General features: G+C 50.4%; 1 protein-coding gene across 2 annotated transcripts in view; it reads left to right on the forward strand.

Moving 5' to 3' along the window:
• The window catches only part of LOC122389330 (puromycin-sensitive aminopeptidase-like), a 61,757-nt gene that overhangs the window by 29,421 nt on the left and 10,295 nt on the right, over positions 1-22,041 (forward strand). For both annotated transcript variants that reach the window (XM_043381224.1, XM_043381225.1), the window contains exon 5: positions 21,733-21,912. In XM_043381224.1, coding sequence (XP_043237159.1) covers positions 21,733-21,912 — 180 coding nt within the window. The remainder of the gene's footprint in view (positions 1-21,732; positions 21,913-22,041) is intronic.

The following is a 22,041-nucleotide window of genomic DNA, read 5'->3' on the forward strand; positions in this document are numbered from 1 at the left end:
CGATCACCGTCCCCGGTAAGACGACATGATACGTGTCGGTTTAGGAGCGGTGGACACCCAGTGTCAGTCCTCCGAAAACACTTCCCAGTAGAGACGGAAGGCAGGGTTTCCCGTCCGACAACTTGACAGAGTGGAGAAATTTAGAAGGGTGTTGGCATGCCTGTCGGTATGTCACTGCCTTGTAACATCGTGGTTAGTTAAATGCACAAATCCCGTTCAAATGTCCACTGAAATGGCCTTCCCCCTCAATCGTGAAATTGAAGAAACGAAACCCGCGTCATGGTCGACCTCACAGGTGCAAATTTGTGGTCCAAAAATAACGATTTGCGTCATTGTTACGTCATCGGCTATCTCAGCTTATCTCCCCTTGATCGTGATCACATTTTTGACACGTTTGTGCACCTGCAAAACTCATTCATGGTATTCTCAGAGTAACATCTTCTGACTGACGTCAGAACCATTTCGAGATTCTTGTCGTGGTTGGCGTTTGTAAACAAACAAAACGTCCAGTAAACCGATGGATAAGGAGCCCGACGTAAACAAACGCTCGTGACTGGCATGGAGGGATGTCGCAAAATCTTCGGAGGTGTCGTATCGGAACGAATACTTTGCAATAAATTCCTGAGATGAGGGCTTTCCCCACCAGTCCCCCGCCGATATCGCTTGCCCATTTCGGTTCATGGTCAATTGCCATTGTTCCTCGATTGTGACTCGCTGCTCATCCACGTGACTCACGAATGCCTCCCGCTCCCTTCTGCATAATTCTACGACCGCAATGTTAATGGGATTTTTTTGTCTTCCCTACCCTTACCTACCTCATCTATAAGCCGCCGCATAAATTCATGTCAACATTGCCACAGCAGTACATTATGTCATCAGATTCACATGAGAAAACCATGTTGAATTACGCAAATCGTTGGTAATCCGTCGTGGAGCGTCGTGCTTGGTCTGTCTACTGAGTGCTCATTCTGGTTTGTTACGGGTGGTATTATTGTGTTGTGGTCACCGCACGACAGCATCCGTCACAGTGGGACGTTCCTACTAATTTTATGAATTATGGTGTGGTGCTGCCGGCTAATTATTACTGTCTTTCCAGCGAAGAGTTTAAAAAGCTTGTTTCAATATTTGGCAACATTGCAGGAGTGGCAGAGGTAACACACGATGGTGAATGTCCAACCGCATTTTGAACCGCATCCCTTTCTTTGGTTTGTAAGCCTGCAAGCAAAGAGCTATACGTAATGGACACCACGGCACAGGTGACCCATGACGCTATAAACTGTCGCAATCGGGATCATGTTCCTGGTCGGTGAGCTGCCATGATGTAGTGCTGTTGGCCTGTTAGGGTTCGCAGAGCCCCACTGAGTACCGCTGGCACCCCTCCCCTCCCCGAGCCTTGCTGGCGCCACTCCTGACCCGCCGTCACCGCTCAGTGCTGCAGGGCCCTCAGTGCTCACTGAATTCCTCAACCCCTCCCCTCCCCTGACCCGACCAGGAACTACATATCGCGCCCGATCAATCACAGCGTTCGCCGAAGCGCGGTCGGATCGTGCGTGGCGTCTGACACTGTCCAGAGGTGGCCGGTGACGATACGGCGCCGGCGCCGGACTTTGGACGCCGCCGTGCACGGGCGCGCCTGTCACCGCTGGAATGCCGAGTGGCGCCCGGACCATCGGAATGGCACGCTGCAGCCGCCGCCCCCGGGCACTGGATGGAGAGGGCGCCCGCCGCTCTCGACTGAGGCAAGAAGCGCGGTAGTTGTACAACTTTCCCGGACTAGAGTGATGATTTATATGAGCCTTTACTAGACGTAACTGCGTTTCTGTGTCATGGTTACATTGAGTCACAATACGTGAACAGATCCTGTCACAACTTTCCTGCAGCAAACTTCCTGTATCCCTTCGGGCGCCGAACCGCCCGTAAACTTCCTGTAAATTTCCTGCATTCCGGGCAGCGAGGCAGCGTTTTACGGTGCTCGTACACTTGCAATCTCTACACACTGAGGAAGTCTCCGCGGTGCACTACGGTGTTTACGTGAACCCGTGTACCCATGAGGAAAACCTCGCCGGGCTGAGTGGCTGTACGAGCGGAGGCCCGACTCCGGACGCGGCATGTTCTCACGGAGCTGGAGTTGGCTCTATGACGTGGTTGAAGTTTTTATGTGGACGGGTGCTCGACATGACAGTCGCTGCATCCGTCAGCGTTCAGCATGGGCTAAGCAACATTTAGTAGCATGAGGAGCTGCGTTAGATAAACCGTGTAGAATGGCCACCTACTGCACTCAATTTCCAGTTATCTCGCCAGTCGTTTCATTTTCGCTCGTCTCTAAAAATATATAAACCTCCTCAGTCGCCTGGTCAGTCACCTACCCTCAGTCACTGCATCAGTCAACTCTCAGTCGCCTTGTCATCTATCTCAATCTCCCGGTCGTCTCATCCCTCCCCCGGCCGCGGTTCCGGCCGCACCGGTCCCCGGTTGGGTCCGGTCGGGATCAGCCCGGGTGACCTACGCCCGAATCGCCTATTCCATCGAATGTCTACGCCCGGGTGACCTACGCCCGGCTGACCTACGCCCGAATCGCCTACTCCATCGAATGTCTACGCCCGGCTGACCTACGCCCGGCTGACCTACGCCCGAATAGCCTACTCCATCGAATGTCTACGCCCGGCTGACCTACGCCCGGCTAACCTACGCCCGAATCGCCTACTCCATCGAATGTCTACGCCCGGCTGACCTACGCCCGGCTGACCTACGCCCGAATCGCCTACTCCATCGAATGTCTACGCCCGGGTGACCTACGCCCGGCTGACCTACGCCCGAATCGCCTACTCCATCGAATGTCTACGCCCGGGTGACCTACGCCCGGCTGACCTACGCCCGAATCGCCTACTCCATCGAATGTCTACGCCCGGGTGACCTACGCCCGGCTGACCTACGCCCGAATCGCCTATTCTATCGAATGTCTACTGCCGTACGGCCTGCCCGTGTTCGTGGAGCAGTCCCTGCTGTGTTATCGAGTAAGGATTTACCCATTCACTACGCCGGCTGACTGGCGGCCCCATCCTTTGTTTGCGCTATTGTCGTCCGTCGCCCGCCGCGGCGGTGCCCAGGCCCAGGGGTCGCCTGTCGCAGCGGGGGGTAGCGTCCCGCCCCGCGGCCCCTGGCGCGGCGAGAGGTAACATGCCGCGGTGCACGGCACGGCGGGCCGCCGCCGCCGCCGCCGAGGGAGTGGACGCTGACAAGGATGAGGGCCGTGGGCCCGTGGCATCACCTGGGTTTGTATGGATTTTTGTTCATTTGGCCGGCTGGCTTAAGTCACCGATTACATTAAAAGGACAAGTGAAAATGAGCCCCTGCACGAATTAGTGTCTTTACCAACGGCTAACTTCAATTGCAGGAGGGTGAGGAGGGGTCGAAAGAACCACCCAGTGATTCATCCCTTGATTGAGCTATAGGAAAAGCGGGTTTGGCGAGTGGAAGCCAATGAAATAAATTTTTATTTTCCTAAGAACAACTTCACAAGAGTCATTGCCATAGAGTGCATCAAGTTTCAAGTTGAACATATTTTTTGAAAAATGTGAAGTAAAGCCTTGCTTCTCCGTCAAGTGACGGTGTATTCAAATAACCCGACCGTTGGGTAACTTGAACAGTCTTTCTTTGCACGCCATGAAATAGTTATCTGGCTATCACCGATGTTGTTTGGTGTATAAACAAATAGGCACAACAGCTCTAACATAGGTATCTTATTGAAGAAAGATTAAAACAACAACAAAAATAACCGTTGCAGAATATCAATATCTGCTTGCTGCACACCAGCCAGTTGACAGAGGTTGGCTTCTCTCGTCAGTTGTGCAGATCGTCTATATCTCCGTTCGGTAAAACCTATCACAACCTTACCACATCTGTTAGAGTGGTGCCAATTGGATTTTGTACCTTCAGAATTCCGATTTTGTCCTATGCCCAAATCGGAATTTGGTCCGACAAAGGCAGCATGCTTTGGACAATATTTGTCAATCACTTGCAACACTTCAGCATTTTTATAAAGTAATCGTGCACACCAGTAAAACGCCTTTTGGGGCGACCAGCGGAGTGAGCGGGAGGGTGGGCCTTGCACGTGCGAAATTGCGAGGGGGTACCACCAAATAACTTGTGCACTGCACCCCAAGACCTACTAACCGGTCCCTAGTGATGTGCCAAATTTGAGCGCAATCGGCCCAGCCGTTCTCGAGATCTGGAAGCGGCACCCTGCATGTGCGTACGTGCCAACTGGGTCCCAACTGACTTTTGCACGGCACCCTACCAACTGCTCCCTAACCGTGTACCAAATTTGAGCGCAATCGGTCCAGCCGTCTTCGAGATCTGGAATCGACCCCTGCACGTGCGCACGTGCAACAGCACCCCAAATCTGGCACATGGATATGCATGGCTTAGTGGGTGCCTACCTACTTGCTAACTTTCAGCTCAATCTTTCGGTAAAAAATATTTTCGGGTCATGTCAGGTCACCGAGCTATAACCTCACAATAGGTAAAACCTCCGACTCTTTTTGACAAAATCGTACATCTGGCGTAACTGGACGCGATCCCATCGACAAGAACGAAATTATTCTGTGTGACTTATGTCAGATTTTGACAGGACATGAAACATTACATTGTATATTGACATTTCTAAGGTCAACAAAGGTCATTGACCTCGCATGTCTGTGTTTAGTGGGGTTTCTTGAGGTCCTGAATCCGAATCTGTGGTTCAATCTTCATCTAAATGCTTTCAAAATTGTTCCTCGATCTGTACAGTCGTGTACAGGTTGATGGTCCCCTACTCTTTATCCACCGGGTTCCTATGGCTCAGCATTGGCAGCAGCCGCCTGGTACCGGTAGGCTGTGCCGCATGACCAGAGAGTGAAGCGGCACAGCCTACCCACACTGTATGACACCGGCTCGGGTCGCCTGGTAGAGCGATTTGACCGGACGCTGCGTTACACCGGCTGGGGGAGTGGGGGGGGTAAGGGTCAGGCCTGTCTATTTGGCTCGGCTCGGTGGATGAGGCGGGCTGGAGTGTGGTGTGGGGCGGGGGTGTGGTGTGGGGCGGGGGTGATGTTTGGAGGGAGTGAGCTGACCTGGGGCTGGTTGTGTGTGGTCACTTGTCGCATAGAACCGATCGTAATCCACCCTCCAAAAATTCGCTTTAGAGATATTCACAAAACCCAGGGGGGTTCAAACACCCATCTCCCAAGTGGGGTGCGGAAGGACAGGTAAGGGTCCATACGGTCTTCTCATGAATTGCAGCAAAGAAAGAAAACAGACCTGTCACCAAATAATCTTTCTGAAAAGTGGACTAATCGCATAGCCTCGGACACAGAAATAAACATCCAGCACGCGAAGCGTCTTGAACCGGGCCTATCACAACCGGTCAGTTCAACAGTCTAGCACTCCTACGCTGAGCTACACCGGATGGTAGCCACGGCCGGGGCAAAGTCTGGCCGGCCGGGCGGCGGGGCCGGGAGGTCGGCAGCAAAGTCAATGAATGTTTTTGTGGTTTCGGGTGCCGGTCGCTCTAGCTTGGTGGAATGATGATGGATCATTGGCAAAACTTCCAACGTGGAGTCCCGGTTCGAGCCTCATCGGGGCTCCGGCTACTTTTCCGAGTTAGGATCTGGTTTGATTTTAGTGGTTGCGAGCCATTTATACGGTTTTATATTTACATGTCGATTGTCGATTGATTGATTGAGTCATTCATTCGTTCATTTAATACATCTGGACATTTAGCATACGAATTGACATCCAGGAGCAATCCGATCAATCTACCATTTTCATAAGCGTATTGCCTAAAATGCATTTATGTGGCACAAGACCTATGTTGCCTCAATACCGTGCCAAATCACGTTTTGCACAATGCACAAGTAAATTATATTCGCTGGGTCTTCCGTGCATTGTGCTTAGCAAAAACAGGAATGCAATTGTTAAGCGACGCAAAATGTGCAATGCAGCAAGTGACCACACACACCCGCCCAGCCCCCATGGTCCACCAACACGCCCCACACCACTCGCCAGCCCACGCCAGCCACCGAGACGAGCCCCTCCCCCCGCGCTGGTCGGACGCGACAGCCGCTCCACCCGGCGACCCGAGCCGATGTCAAACGGCGTGGGTAGACTGTGCCGCTTCACTCTCGGGTCATGCGGCACAGCCTACCGGTACCAGGCGGCTGCTGCCAATGCTGAGCCATAGGAACCCGGTGGATAAAGAGTAGCGGACCATCAACCTGTACACGACTGTACAAGGTCACCTCAGGTCAATTAGGACCGTCCTCGCCAGCGGCGGGTGTGACTCTCGTGTTCCCGGGGACTATGTCACGCCAGTAATGACTGAACTGCAGTGAACTATGCATCATTTTGTTGCTAATTCATTGGGAAACACGGTCGTGAAAGTTTCATGTTGATATCTTTCATAGATTTGCCATTATTGGCTAAATAGCTTGGAAAATTCTAGCTTTTCCCCGTAATTTGATCGTTGACTAGCCAAAACGGTGTCAAATATTGACCTAGGATAAAAATATAGGTATCACCAGTCGCGAATACTCGTAAAGAGCAATCGACTTGTCTTTGTTGGGAAGCGCTACGACGTTTAGTTTCGAAACGCCAGGAGGTTGGATCACCCCCCCCCCCCCAGGCCGCGTTACGAAAAATGCCCTGCCAGGGCGAGGGTTATAATAGCACGATCTAGGCGTCCAAAAATGGGGTGTGATATTGAATTTGATATGCAACGTAGCATTTGATGAGCGGCTTGGTAATAGTTAGATTGTCCTGGAGTGACTCAATTCAGTTAAGTTCTGGAACACTTGCAAGCTATACATTAAAAAAATATCTAGGCGCGTCCAGTGAATGTTGGAAGGTATTGGAAAGTAATTACACACAGCGAACATTTTCTACTCAGATCATGACGTTAAGTGTGTAAAATAACAAATGCAATAGCGATTGAAATGAACATTTTTTGTAGGTTCACAAGTGAACAAGAGGTGCCAGGTGGATCATAGGTGGACCCCGGAAAAGAAAGGGAGATCGATTTCACCTGCCAACTTCGGTACCCTGACGCCATCTATGAATTTTCAAATTAATTTGAGTAATTTTATCACGCATTTTTGTAACAAAATTAGACTTTTGCCAACACGTTTTCGTGATATCACCAACGAAGAAACCGATTTATGTTGCATTTTGTGTGCTTACTCATACTTGCTTAGTCATAGTCATACATTTATTCAGTTCACGTCCCAATTAGATCCGTTCCACTCAAGTGTGGCTATTCCAGAGTCAGGCTCAATATATCAAAGTAGAAACAGCTCAGGTTGGTCACTTATGCTATAGTACAGGCACACGCACCAATTCACGCCCATTCCCACTCGGCCATAGACGTGTCATCGAGAGCCGGCGCTGCACAGCCAGCCCAGCTGCGACTGGCGCACGCTGCTTGCTTGTTTTTGTTTTGTTGGGTTAGGCCCCTTCGGTCTGACAAGACCATTTCAGAGCCGGAAGAATGATAGGAATTAGGGGGAGACATTTGTCTGGGCAGACACCCTAGGGCCTAGAGTCGCTGGGGCTTAGCCCGTCCGAATGGACAGGCCGACCAGGATCCCCCCCCCCCCCAGCACCAGGGACGGCGCCGCGGATTTCGCCTTGCGGGGGCAGGTTTTCAGAAAAAGGGCCCAAACAAGATGGGGGCCCAAACTTTCCGAAATATCGTCAATACCGTCAATACTATGCAAGCCTTTATTTGTACAGGTCTCGCGAGATTAAGCGGTAGGTTTGGCACTTTTACATTTCCGGTCATATCTCAGAAACTAATCGATCTACAATGAAGTAATTTTACACGATCGTGGCCGGCTTGTTACCCAACAAGTCGATCGCATCTTCAACACTTAAAAGCTTAAGACGACGAAGATATAGCCTGAAGTACACTAAATTTTCTAGGTGCAAAACCTACCGCTAAAACCCGCGAGACCTGTAACGACCTACCATTCCCACAACCGTTACCTTCTACACTTGTATTTATTTTGTTTTTATTGCATACCATCAACAGGTTCAGAAACCCAATAATACACAATAACACAAATACACAATAGCTTTTGTGTTAACCCGCGCCCTGATGGGGTCTGCCTAGCAACACGTTCTGATGGGGGGGGGGGGCATTTTGGCCCCCCTAAGATCTCGAAAACCACGCAACATAGCGACAAGCGGTAAACGGCGTTGGATAGCCCCAACGGGGAACTACCTTGTGACCTAATTTCATTGACCTCGGTCAAACCGATGACGTCACAGGTCAGGTCAAAGGTCGAATTTTCACCGTTTACAGGCATTTCAAGAAATGCGTTGTAAAATCGAGTAAAATGCATTTCATTGACAATCATCGATGGGGAAATGTTCTTCAAACACATATTTTGCTATTTGAGGTCACTGATACCAGGTCAGGTCACAGAGGTCAGGTCACTGGGGGTCACAATATGAAAGTGTCGTGTGATACATGTTGCATGGTCCATTTTACATGACAAATGCGATTATGTGGATCAGGCAGACTTTAAGGCCAGCTTAGGTCACGTTTTGGTCAAGGTCAAGTCAAGGTCAGATCAAGGTCAGGTCAAATTAGGTCAAATTTCAAAGTTGATATTTTTGCATAAAATGGGTACCGATTCGATGCAGCTCGTCACGGGGAGTTCAATGGTGGTCTCTTTTTTGCGCTACAAGGTCTAGAATTGCTAAAAATTGAGTTCAAAAATTTGACGTCATCAATTTTTAACAGTTTTTTCGCTATAACTTGGCCAAAAAAAAGAGGTATCGATCTTAAATTTGGTATGTATATCGAAGAGCGCAGGGACTATCACATATATTCCGGTTTTTTCGAAATTCGAAAAGTTTTTGAAAATTTTTTGAGTTTTTCTAAAAAAAAATCATTTTTTTATTTTTGGGGGTCAAATTCCCAAAATTTTGAAAATCCGAGATAGCAGTTTTGTAGCGCCGTCTTTTCTCTACTGCACTACCACATAAATAACTTTAAAATTGCTTATTACCTGTAGAATTGGTGAGCGTTTCAAGATGTCATGTTTTTTGCTCATTTTTACTCGAACATGACCTCAGTTTGACCTCAATAACTCCTGACCTGAGGTGACCTGTGACTTGAAATTTTGTGTGAAGGTGTCGAATTGATGCCCGGTAAGGTACCCAAAATTTGGCGGCGCTGCGCGCCGCCGTTTTCTCGCTATTTAAGAAAAACCACAGGGTGGGGGCCAAAATGGCCCCCATCAGGGCGCGGGTTATTAAAGGACACACTCTTAACCCTCGCCCGTATTGGTGTTTTTCCAGCCACGAACGTATAGGGGACAGGAGTCTGTTGCCCCCCCCTTGCCGTTTCGCCCCTTATCAAGCTAGACCTTCGCAGAAAAAAACGAGCGTGCTGCCCGTGACGAGAGAAAGCCGATGATACACAATTTAAAGGTCCTTGGTCATCGGCTAACCTTCCAGGTCAGGTCAATGGCCAAAAGTCGGGAAAAGCGGGACATGTTAGAACGTCGTAAAGGTGGCTGCTATAGGTTTCTTTTTTCGGGGTGATGATCACGAATATCATGTTAATAATGATCATAGATAATGTCTTCATGCATTTAGGCCAGGTCGGGTCAGGTCAGGTCAGGTCAGGTCAACCAGTAAGGGTTTTGCCGGGTATTCGTAGTAGGTGGCAACCGCCTCTGACAGCTTCGTAACATGTTACGAATGCACCAAAATTACTTCGTAAATGTTCAAATGGTTGCTAAATTCGAATTCAGATCCAAAAACTAGCCTAGATACATGTAAAACTCCAAAAAAGAAAACCGAGGTCATCAAAGGTCAATGACCTGACCTGACCTCCCGGTGATCTTGACACCCACCCTAATGCATGGGAGCAACATCATATCCCATGTTTGAACGCTTGAAACCACGAAAAGACTGCAAACGCGCGGCTGATGCGAGCCGACATGCGCTGAATCGCGATTCCGGCCAAACATGGTCTCGAAAAGTAGTAGGTCACAGGTCAAAGGCCATTAGGGTCAGGGTCATGAAATTTTAAGGATATGTGTAAAATTAGCGCCCCCAGGTCACGAAGTTGGTCGAAAGAGGTCATGTCGCATATCATTCGATTCGGCAGGTCTTCCTGAGTTCATTGGTAGCTTTCCTGGCTCGCTAGCTCAATTTGATCGGGAGTGATTGACGAAAAACTAAAATGACCTTGATGACGTTGTAAATGACGTCACGCAAGGTCAACATTGCAAAAGTGACGCATGTAACCTTGCAAGGAGTACATCAAATCACGATTCTGTGTGCTTGGGATAGTTGGAGATCGTTCCCGGCGCCAGAATAGCAGTTTTCATTTTTCCCCATTGACTTTTAATGGTGAGGTCACGAAAATGACCTGACCTCATATGACCTTTAGGAAAAATCCGAGATATACAAGTTGTGAGACTCGTTATGGATACTTGATCCTGCAAGTTTCATTTCCCTGTGAGTTTCCTCTGGGAGGGCGTTGTGAAGTTGCGACATCTGAAGACCGTGCAGAGGTTCACTTATAACGTCATAGGTCAGTGACCTGACCTGACTCGAAAATGCCGTTGGTGTCAAAAGGTCCGGCTTGAATCAAAGGTTAGGTATGCCAAGTTTCAGCTTTCTATCGCCAGTGTGTTAGGAGCTATCGCGGAAAAAACCCTAGGGGGGGGGGGGGGGCGGCACCCGCCGTCCCCCCATCGGCCGGCGAGGGTTAATTGAGTACCTTATTGCTTCGTTTGTGATATGTGTATGTAGAACATTTACCTCTTGAATGGTGCGCCATAAACTGCGTTTGAATTTCAGTTATTTTTGGGTAGGTATATAATTTATGCTAGCGGCCGCAAAACGCCAACAGTAGGTGCACTGGCGGTCGCAGCCGCTAGCAAAAGGGGGGTTAGGTTAGGTTAGGTTAGGTATTGTATTGTATTGTATTGTATTCATAAAAATCTCCACATCGTGGCTCTTCCGATTTCAGAGTCAGTACATTAGTTAAACACAGTCAACATGTTCATAAAACACGAAAAAATGATGGTTTACAAATCACTATAAATTGCTAAAATGCGATAAAACTGTGCACATCTACTCCCCATGTCTCGCGATTCACCTCCGTGGGTGACACAGTAAACGACTCCTCCTGAGCTCGGCTGGCAGGCGGTTCCAGGCGGTGGTAGCCCGGCACATAAATGCACGGCGAGCGAGTTCTGTGCGCACGCGTGGCATTTGCAGCAGCATACTCTCCGATCCCCGCGTGGTCCTTTCTGATACATCTGAACGGGACACAATCATCGTGCGGAGATGCTCAGGCGACTCAGGTGACCCCAGAATCCGACAAAGTGCCGCCAAGTCACATTTAGTAATCAGCTCATCAATTTTGAGCCATCCCAGTTCTTTTAAAGCGGGAGTAATATGCTGAGACCTCTTTAGTCCGGTGATGATCCTGGCACCAAAATTTAGAACTTTCTGGATCCTATACTTTTGGGTTTTGGTGCAGCCGCCCCAAACGGTCAGACAGTAAGTGATGTGGGGATAAACAAGCCCTTCGATGATAACTTTTTTGGTCTCGTGTGGTAGTCGGTGGCTCAGCTTTGCAAGTCCCACCAACATGCCATAACAGCGCCTGATGACGGCAGATATCTGGAGGTCCCAATTGAGATAAGAGTCCAAAGTTATGCCAAGAACCTTCACAGAAGGAGAAGGACTGATGAGCTGTTCCCCAAAATGAATTTTAAATGTTTCGTTGATTTCTAAGTGAATTCGCTTAGACTTCACGACCAAGAGATCTGTTTTTGAGGGATTAATTTTTAAACGATTTTGAGTAAACCAATTCAAAGCAATTTTGAGCGTGTTCTCTACTCTAGTACGGAGGTCACCCACGTTGGCCGGAGCATCCGCATCGATAAACTGCGCGTCGTCGGCATACATGATGAGCTGTCCGTGGCGAATAAAAGAAGGTAAATCGTTGGTAAATAGTAAAAACAAGATCGGTCCCAAAGTACTCCCATGGATCACGCCATGTGTCACCGCCACTGGCGTTGTACACCCCGCCACACGCTGCGTTCGGCCTTCGAGCCAACCGCGGAACCAATGGTCATCCACACCATACCATCCGAGCTTGTCCAGGAGCCGGCAATGCTGCACGCTGTCAAACGCTTTGGACGTGTCTGTCGTCGTCAACGTGGAGACGAGGCCACGGTCCATGCTGCTGACAAGCCTGTCAACAGCGCACAGCATCGCCGACTCCGTGGAGTGGCCTGGGCGGAAGCCATGCTGTTCAGCGCAAAGTATATGATGTTCGCTTAAATATGACATTAACTGATTTCCAACTACACGCTCACAGAGTTTATCTACAACGGACAAAATCGAAATTGGCCTAAAATTATTTGGCTCAGAACGGTCACCACCTTTGAAAAGTGGAGTAATGACGGCAGATTTCCACGCTGTCGGCACCGTGCCGGACACAAGCGAGTCGTTCACAATATACAGCAAATGTGGCGCGATCACAGGGAAGGTCAATCGGATCAACTGCACAGTGACACCATCCTCGCCACACGCCCTCGACGAACCCAGCTGGCTCAGCGCAGCCGACAGCTCGGGCAGAGTCGCCGGTTTGACACGGAATGAGCCGGCGCACACCCTCGGAGGTCGGGGCGGTACCGTCTCACCCGCGTCAGCGGCCGCGTTCAGCGCCGCGGCTGTGTCTGGTCCGACGGACGCAAAATAGCGATTTAGTCGGTCCGCCCACGTGACATCAGCTGACCTGTCGGAGTCCGGCTGGGGCTCCCGCTTTGTGGCAGACACGATGTACTTGCGAATGTCTTTCCAGTGTGTGGTTTTTGAGTTCTTGAATGTATCTCTGAAGTGAGCTGTTCTGGCGGTGGCTAACCGGCCCTTGACAGCATTCCGCAGGCCACGATACGCGTGCCAGGTGCTGGGAGATGGATTTCTGTCCTTCTCAGCACGGGCGCTGTCTCTGTCACTCATCAGCTGCCTCAGGTCCTCGTCACCATGGCTCACCCAGGGACAGGGCGAATTACGGACCTTGATTTGAGTGAATGGCATATGCTGGTTAATGCCACTGTCCCACACTGTCAGCCACGCGTCGTATTTTTCGGATGGTGTCATAGCTTCGTAGATTGACGACCAGTCGGCCGTCAAAAGGTCAAGGCAGAGATGATCCTTGTTGAGATGTCTCGTAGACCTCACGGTGATGCTCCTCGGCGCGCGTCGGATGCGTGTTCCCGTCACTCGGGTGATGATCAGGTCGTGATCACTGATGTGACTCGTGACGACCCTGGTCGAGTCACACTGTTCCGGGTGGCTGGTGAATAGGTGGTCAAGGAGCGACGGTGGCGCGTTCGGAGCACTTCGCGTCGGCGTCGTTATTAGCTGGCTCAGCGAGAGGTCGTGAAGCAGGTCCAGGTATTGCTGAACACCAGGTTTGCTGGGATGGAGCACGTCCCAATTCAGATCACCCAGCACGTAAACCGGGTGTGCCCTGCATAAGACGTGTGTCAGCTGGTGCCGGAAATCGTCCATATCAGGTTAGGTTAGGTTCACACTCGCGGGACATAACATTTATCCGTCACCGGAGGGGGGGGGGGGGGTGATCGGCTAATTTTTACGTCCACGAGGCGCCGCGCAGTTGGCACTAATTATGCTTCATCCATGTCATTCTTGCGTGGAATCTTTAAGCACAATTTAAGGCAAAATCACCAGTTCCATTTCCCGCCCCACGGTGTTTCCACCGGTCGGGCCACTGCACCATGGCGACGGATCGGTGTAGCATATGCTGGAAGGTCGGGCACGCGGATTTATGACCTTACCACTATAAAACAGTTCGGAAAAGTACAGATACCTACTTCTTGCTATGAACAAGCATGTGAAACCCAGAGAGCATTTTCAGACTATGACATTTACCCATATAGTTGTGTGGCGGCGGGAGAGAGTAGGTACACCGACCTCTGGAGACCAAAGGTTCCTGGCTTTCAAAATTGGCATCTGAGGGCCGCGCGCGACTCCTGCGGGCTTCGTAACGGCTCTATTGGGGCTCACTCAACCTGCCTAGTCCTCATGCTGAAAAGACTGGCCCTGAGCCCTGAGGATTTCATCAGGCTAGAAAAATCAAGGTTTTAATGCCAAGATAGTTTAATTTTCTGGCTCTGCTTTGAAAGCCCTTCAAATCTGATATTTTTCATTGGTATGGATATTAAAATAATTGGGCAATAACAATAGGATCCATGACGTGTAAAGCTTGTGTAATCCTAACTTTCCAATTTATTCGAGGGAAATAATGTATGATATTTGCCAATACCTAGAAACTCAGAGCATGCTGTTTCCGATCTTTATCTCACTCAGAGGAACAAAACAAATCAATTACCCTTACAGAGACCATTCCAGCCCATCAAGAACATGGGGTTACCATATGTTCTCATCACAGCATTATACCACTTGGCACGATAAAAGCATGATGAGAAATACAGCTAAGCTTACCTTTAAATCCAAAGTAAGTTCCAATTATCCGTCACTGTATAGGTCAGGTCCGTCTAAGTCAACACGCTCTTCACTAACACCTCGCCCGCCGCCCCGCACAACGTGCTGTGTACTACGCGCAAAAGATGGCGGCCACCGGCAGCCTCGCGACGTATGCTAAAACCCCTTCGTAACTCCCTTTTTACTCCTGTCGGAACGTTCGGCAAAGGTTTTTCATGGGAGCATTTTCAAGAGTTTTGACCCATATGGAGTCAATTTTTTTTTCTCAGTGATCGCGCTACAAACAATCACTGTATATAATTCACAAAACGCCCTGACACCTGGCTCCGAAGACATCCATATGCCTACCATTTTACATGCTAAAATGCTTTACAATCCAGAAGTGGCTATATTGCGATGCATTGTTGCTAATTGGGGCAAATAGATGAGGAAAATGTTTAAAACATTCCTTTTGCAGTGGGGCTATATATTGCGCTAGGCAACCTTGCTTGCAAACGCTTAACCCTATTCCTGGCGGGCTCCGCCGGGACAAGAAACTGGCGGGGGGGGGCCGATTCGGCCCCCCCCTGAGATCTCGAGAACGAAGCAAGGTAGCGACAAACGGTAAACGGCATCGGATACGCACGGTCAAGATCTACAATTTTTACAAAGGTCATTTTCAGGTCAGGTCAAAGATGACGTCACAGGGGTCGAAAAAGTCGAAATGGCGGCGCTAGATATGGAGAGAGTTTTTCTCGAATAACTTTCAAATTAGTCAAGATAGGAACAAACTAAGGGCATCATCGTGATCCTCTCGTCAATCCGCATCGAATGATATATATGTTGACCTCGCAAGGTCAAGGTCAAAGGTTGACCTCAGGTCACGTGACCTCGAGGTCATCATGTATATCATTCGATGCGTCTTGACGAGCTGAACACAATGAGACCATCCACGCGTCTGTATCTTGTTCCTGTACGGAGTTATTGGCCAAAAACCTTTGGTGACCTTTGATGACGTCACATGACCTCACAGCTGCCCAACAGCAAAACAGACCTCAAGGTAGTGAAGGTTGATCGTATATGAAGTCATGTATGGTATATGGGGCCATTCCGACCCGTTTTAGTGGTAAAACAGGGAGTTGATTTTTCCCCCATTGACTTATAATGGGGAGGTCGCGAAACTGACCTGACCTTAGGTCACCGATATCAAAATTCCGAGATATACAAATAGCACATACTGGTACCCTAACTAAAGCCTGAAGAGAAGAAATTGATCGGTCAAAAACTCTAGCTCTGGCGTGATTGCAAACTTTTTTGAGGTAGGGTCACCAAACCGCCTCTGGTGACCTGACCTGAGGTCAGATCAACTCAAAATTTTCAGACATGTTGCGTAGAAGCCTTTTAGGAAAAGTCAGAAAATTTGAGCTTCCTAGCTCAACGCGTTTGGGAGAAATAACCAAAAAACCTCAGGGGGGGGGGGGCTCCTGAAGCCCCCCCCCCGCCAGGAATAGGGTTAAGTATTGTTTGTTTTTGAAACGGTTCTTCGTCTAAATCTATTATCCGAAGGCCACGTTACTGACACTCATACGAAAACGGAACGTTAAATGCATTTTCTATGCAAACGAAACTCATAATCAGGTGACAACCAAAGTATAGCGTCTTACCATACCCGTAATACTACATGCTATCGCATGCTTTTGATCCTCCAATTCTGGATAAAACACCCCGTTTTGAAATGCCTTGGAAAAGCTCAATCACGCTGGAATGCAGCATACCAGTGCTTTATGCATTATTTTGTTGAATGGTTGAAAGATAAGGTCTTTAAAATAGTATATGGCATAGTGCGTTATATAGGCCGCTGTGAGTTTTGCACCGATGAACTTGTGACCATGGTTTGTACCTATGTATGTATGCATAACACTCCAATGTATGTACAGTCTGCTTTTCTTTTTGCTCTATCTTTGATCAAAAGTTATAAGCGAAAAACATTAGACCTATTTTAGCGAAATTTTTACATTTATATCCCCCAAAAACTCTCTAAATATTGACCTAGAGCAGCCAAATTTGCACAGGGGTGAGAAATCCAGGGGGCCCACCTACCTACCAAATTTGGTGTTTCTAGGTGCCATAGGAGCCAATCGCGAGGGGGGTCGCATCGACCCCCCCCCCCCGCCCTGCCAGGCCGTGTTATGAAAAATGCCCTGCCAGGGCGAGGGTTAAAAGTACCGCGCAAAGTGACGGTGGATCCATCAACCCTGACCGAGGAAGGGCCTGCTATATAATTTGAAAGTCACCGAACCAATTGACCTGGGGATTGGGGAATGGACGAGGATATCCATTGTTTCGGTGACTAGCAGTCCTTCCTCGGTCAGGCTTGATGGATCCACTGTTACTTTGCGCGGTACTTTTAAGACATACTGTGCAATGACGTAAGCTTTAACCCTATTCCTGGCGGGGGGGGGCCTCAGGAGCCCCCCCTGAGGTTTTTTGGTTATTTCTCCCAAACGCGTTGAGCTAGGAAGCTCAAATTTTCTGACTTTTCCTAAAAGGCTTCTACGCAACATGTCTGAAAATTTTGAGTTGATCTGACCTCAGGTCAGGTCACCAGAGGCGGTTTGGTGACCCTACCTCAGAAAAGTTTGCAATCACGCCAGAGCTAGAGTTTTTGACCGATCAATTTCTTCTCTTCAGGGTTTAGTAAGGGTACCAGTATGTGCAATTTGTATATCTCGGAATTTTGATATCGGTGACCTAAGGTCAGGTCAATTTCGCGACCTCCCCATTATAAGTCAATGGGGGAAAAATCAACTCCCTGTTTTTACCACTAAAACGGGTCGGAATGGCCCCATATACCATACATGACTTCATATACGATCAACCTTCACTACCTTGAGGTCTGTTTTGCTGTTGGGCAGCTGTGAGGTCATGTGACGTCATCAAAGGTCACCAAAGGTTTTTGGCCAATAACTCCGTACAGGAACAAGATACAGACGCGTGGATGGTCTCATTGTGTTCAGCTCGTCAAGACGCATCGAATGATATACATGATGACCTCGAGGTCACGTGACCTGAGGTCAACCTTTGACCTTGACCTTTCGAGGTCAACATATATATCATTCGATGCGGATTGACGAGAGGATCACGATGATGCCCTTAGTTCGTTCCTATCTTGACTAATTCGAAAGTTATTCGAGAAAAACTCTCTCCATATCTAGCGCCGCCATTTTGACTTTTTCGACCTCTGTGACGTCATCTTTGACCTGACCTGAAAATGACCTTTGTAAAAATTGTAGATCTTGGCCGTGCGTATCCGATGCCGTTTACCGCTTGTCGCTATCTTGCTTCGTTCTCGAGATCTCAGGGGGGGGCCGAATCGGCCCCCCCCCCCGCCAGTTTCTTGTCCCGGCGGAGCCCGCCAGGAATAGGGTTAAAACCTACCACGTGGAGGCTTGAGATCGTAAATAAATAAATATAGATAAATACCTAATAGTATATGGTCAAATAACTAGTCTAGCGGTGACACACTTCCCCTCGCCAGTATTGGTGTTTTGACAGCCGCAAACGTATAAGGGCGGGGGAAGTCCGTTGGACCCCCCTTGCCGTCTCACCCCTGATCGAGCTAGAGCTTCGCGAAAAAACGAGCGTGTTTCCCGTGACAAGAGGAAGCCGATGATACCCAATTTTAAGGTCCTAGGTCATTGGTTGACCTTTCAAGCCAGGTCATTGGCCCAAAAGTCGGGAAAATCGAGACCAGTTGGGTCGTAAAGTGTGGCTGCTACGAGGTTATTCGGGGTTCTGATCACGAATATCATGTTAGTTTTTATCACAGATGATGTCTTCATGCTTTTAGGCCAGGTCGGGTCAGGTCAGTTCAGGTCAACCAGTAGTGGTTTTGCCGGGTATTCGTAGTAGGTGTCAACCGCCTCTGACAGCTTCGTAACATGTTACGATGGCACCAAAACTACTTCGTAAATGCTCATATGGTTGCTAAATTCGAATTAAGCTAAAAAAAAAAACTAGCCTAGAAACATGTAAAAGTTAACCGAGCTTATTTAAGGTCAGTGACCTGTCCTGAGCTTCAAGTGAACTTGACACCCACCCTAACGCATAGGAGCAATATCATATCACATGTTTGAACGCTTGAAACCACGAAAAGAGTGCAAACGCGCGGCTAAGAGGAGACGACATATACGCCGAATCGCGATTCCGGCCAAACATGGTCTCGAAAAGTAGGTCACAGGTAAAGGTCATTTGCGTCAGGGTCATGAAATTGTTAGGGTAGGTGTAAAATTGATGAACGCGATGGTAATGAAAGTTCCGTCGCGATCAGCGAGTTTTTACACGAGTTATTATCGAAAACCGAGAGGGGGCTGTTCGACCCCCCCCCCCTTATACCGGCGAGGGCTAAAGGGGAGGGGCGTTTCTCACGGTTCTTCCTACCTAAGATCATTGTTAAGATCTGAAATGAGAAATCATAAAACATGGCTCACAGCAGGGCTGAAGCGTGAAATACGCAAGCATGGCTACTCAAGCTTGATCAGCTCAACGATTAAAAAAAAAAAAAGCAGTTCAGGCTCTCCGCCGATGATGACAGCCTGGTCGGGTAGTTCGCTCCGCGACAGGGTCCGTCTGCTTTGTGCGGCGCGGCACGGCGCGGCGGGGGGAGGCGGCGATGCGTCTGAAAGGCGACGCTCGGACGTCCCGGGAATCACCTGTCACCATGCGGCGCGGCGGTCGGTCCCTCCGACCCTTCCCATTGTTACCTGACTTGCGGGTGCCGGTTCCCCCGGAAGGGTCACTTTGGTATGCGAAATCTTCACTCTTTAATCGGACAGGAGGGGAGCAGTAGACATTCGATGGAGTAGGTCAGCCGGGCGTAGGTCAGCCGGGCGTAGACATTCGATGGAGTAGGCGATTCGGGCGTAGGTTAGCCGGGCGTAGGTCAGCCGGGCGTAGACATTCGATGGAGTAGGCTATTCGGGCGTAGGTCAGCCGGGCGTAGGTCAGCCGGGCGTAGACATTCGATGGAGTAGGCGATTCGGGCGTAGGTCAGCCGGGCGTAGGTCAGCCGGGCGTAGACATTCGATGGAGTAGGCGATTCGGGCGTAGGTTAGCCGGGCGTAGGTCACCCGGGCGTAGACATTCGATGGAGTAGGCGATTCGGGCGTAGGTCAGCCGGGCGTAGGTCACCCGGGCGTAGACATTCGATGAAGTAGGCGATTCGGGCGTAGGTCAGCCGGGCGTAGGTCACCCGGGCGTAGACATTCGATGGAGTAGGCAATTCGGGCGTAGGTCAGCCGGGCGTAGGCCACCCGGGCGTAGGTCACCCGGGCCTGAGCCGTCCGGTCAGTGAGCCGCGCAGCTGTTTGTGAGCGGCGACCGTACCTGCGCACCTGCGGTCCGGTCCCGGTCTGGTCCCGTCCGGTCCGACGGGTCGGGTGGCGGACCGGTGGCTGTTTGGTCGGCTCTCGGTCAGCGCGGGAGGGGACCGTTAGATGGCGAGATCGAACTCGGCCGGTGTGTGGAGAGGACCCGGGCTGGTGCGGAACGCAATTACCGGACGGGGAGATAGAGGAGAGAGGAAGGAAGAGGGAGAGAGAGAGAGATGGAGAGAGAGAGATGGAGAGAGAGAGAGAGAGAGAGAGAGAGAGAGAGAGAGAGAGAGAGAGAGAGAGGGAGGGAGGGAGGGAGGGAGGGAGGGAGAGAGAGAGAGAGAGAGAGAGAGAGAGAGAGAGAGAGAGAGAGAGAGAGAGAGAGAGAGAGAGAGAGAGAGAGAGAGAGAGAGAGAGAGAGAGAGAGAGAGAGAGAGAGAGAGAGAGAGAGAGAGAGAGAGAGAGAGAGAGATGGGAGAGGGAGAGGGAGAGAGATAGTGGCAGGTTCGTAAGCTCAAAGACTAGAGAGAGTTTGGTATTTCCGGTCACCTCGATGCCAATTAAATTCACTGAGTGGCCAATTCCAATCCGGAAATAACAGCCCGATTAGTCTAACGTTCATCAATCATCATCCCACCCGGTCCCTCCGGGCCGTTAGGTCACCTCAATGGCGGACGGTCCATGCTCAGCCACGTCACCCGTCGGGAGGCACGGTCTCCGGCGCACGTCCGTGCATTAATTCTGCTGCTTGGTGGATCGGCGCGGCGTCTGCCGTCACCCGATGACCTCGGAAACCGTTGGCCGCGTGCTGCGGGCGGCGTGGAGCGACGTCAGCCCGACCCGCCCCTGTGCACCGGCGGTCGACCCGACATACCCCGGCGGATCAGCGGAGAGCGCGGACCTTATCGGCGGCGCCGGACCAAAGCCGGCCGCTATCTCTGCGGTCGGCGCGGAGATTCGCCCACCGTAAACGACGCACACCTGGTCCGTCCCCCTGCCGCCCCTCCCACTGGGCCTCTACCCCATCCCCATCTCCCCTTTGGGAGTTCCTGACTAGCGTCGTAGTGTCATCACTGCGCTCAGAGGGACTTGTATCGCTCAGCTGACATTCACGATTCGACCACGCTCCCCTGACGTTCGCCTGACGCTCGCTTGGCGCGATAACCGCGGTGCGTGTCAGCGGCGCAGTGCGGCCTCCTCTGAAGACTGGAGGCCGGCCCGAAGGGACCTCAGCTCCCGCCTGGGTTGACACAATGACTGTCAGGGTACAACGGCTTATTCTACTGACGTTGCCCGTTACTGAGTGTGACCCCCTCCCTACAAGAGCCGGGGAGTGGCAGGCGGGGGTCATGTCATGACCAACCGCTGGGTGTTGCTCGCTTGGCATGGGTGCAGGCATGACTGGAAGGCTACATAATGCGTTTCGCCGGGGTTTTACGTGGAATGGGTTGGCCCGACTGTGAGTCATGCTCTCTTCTTCCTTGTTCGCTTCTTTGAAGAGCCCCGGTGTAAATACGGAAGATCTGTTTGAGCTGCTATTTATGTCTAGCCGCACAAGACACAGGAAGATTTACTCCTCACTTTTCGGTCTTTCTTTCCAGGATGCCTATTTAGAGTTCGTCTGAACCGTTCAGTTTTTATGCATCACTTCTTGGATCTGGCATGCATGATGGCACGCTAAAACCGATGTGCCACGCCTGAGTGTTCAACAGAAAATGCTAGTTTTCCGTGCCTGTATTTTCATGATTTTTTCATAGCGTCTGTCCCGAGAGAGAAAAGCACCGGTATCCCTCGCCTGATGCATCCTTCTCTGACCACCCCTCGCCTTCCCCCACAGCCGGTATCGCGTGAAGAGGAGTACCCGGGCCGGCCGGAGCTGCGCGTGGTCCATTTCGCCACCACACCCATCATGTCCACCTACATCATCGCCTGCGTAGTGGGCGAGTTCGACCACATCGAGACCACCTCGGATAACGTCTGTATCCGCGTCTACACGCCGCTCGGAAAGGGAGAGATGGTGAGTAAATGGGGAGATTGAGAGAGGAAGATGCCCTGGGGACTCGGGGGAGAGCTGTGAGATGGACTCGGAGGGAGCTTTGCGGAAGAGTTGATGCTCGAAGGGAGGGGAGATAGGACTCAGAGGGAA

The sequence above is a fragment of the Amphibalanus amphitrite genome, unplaced genomic scaffold, assembly GCF_019059575.1.
Source record: "Amphibalanus amphitrite isolate SeventyFive unplaced genomic scaffold, NRLGWU_Aamphi_draft 000354F_arrow, whole genome shotgun sequence".
Taxonomy (NCBI): domain Eukaryota; kingdom Metazoa; phylum Arthropoda; class Thecostraca; order Balanomorpha; family Balanidae; genus Amphibalanus; species Amphibalanus amphitrite.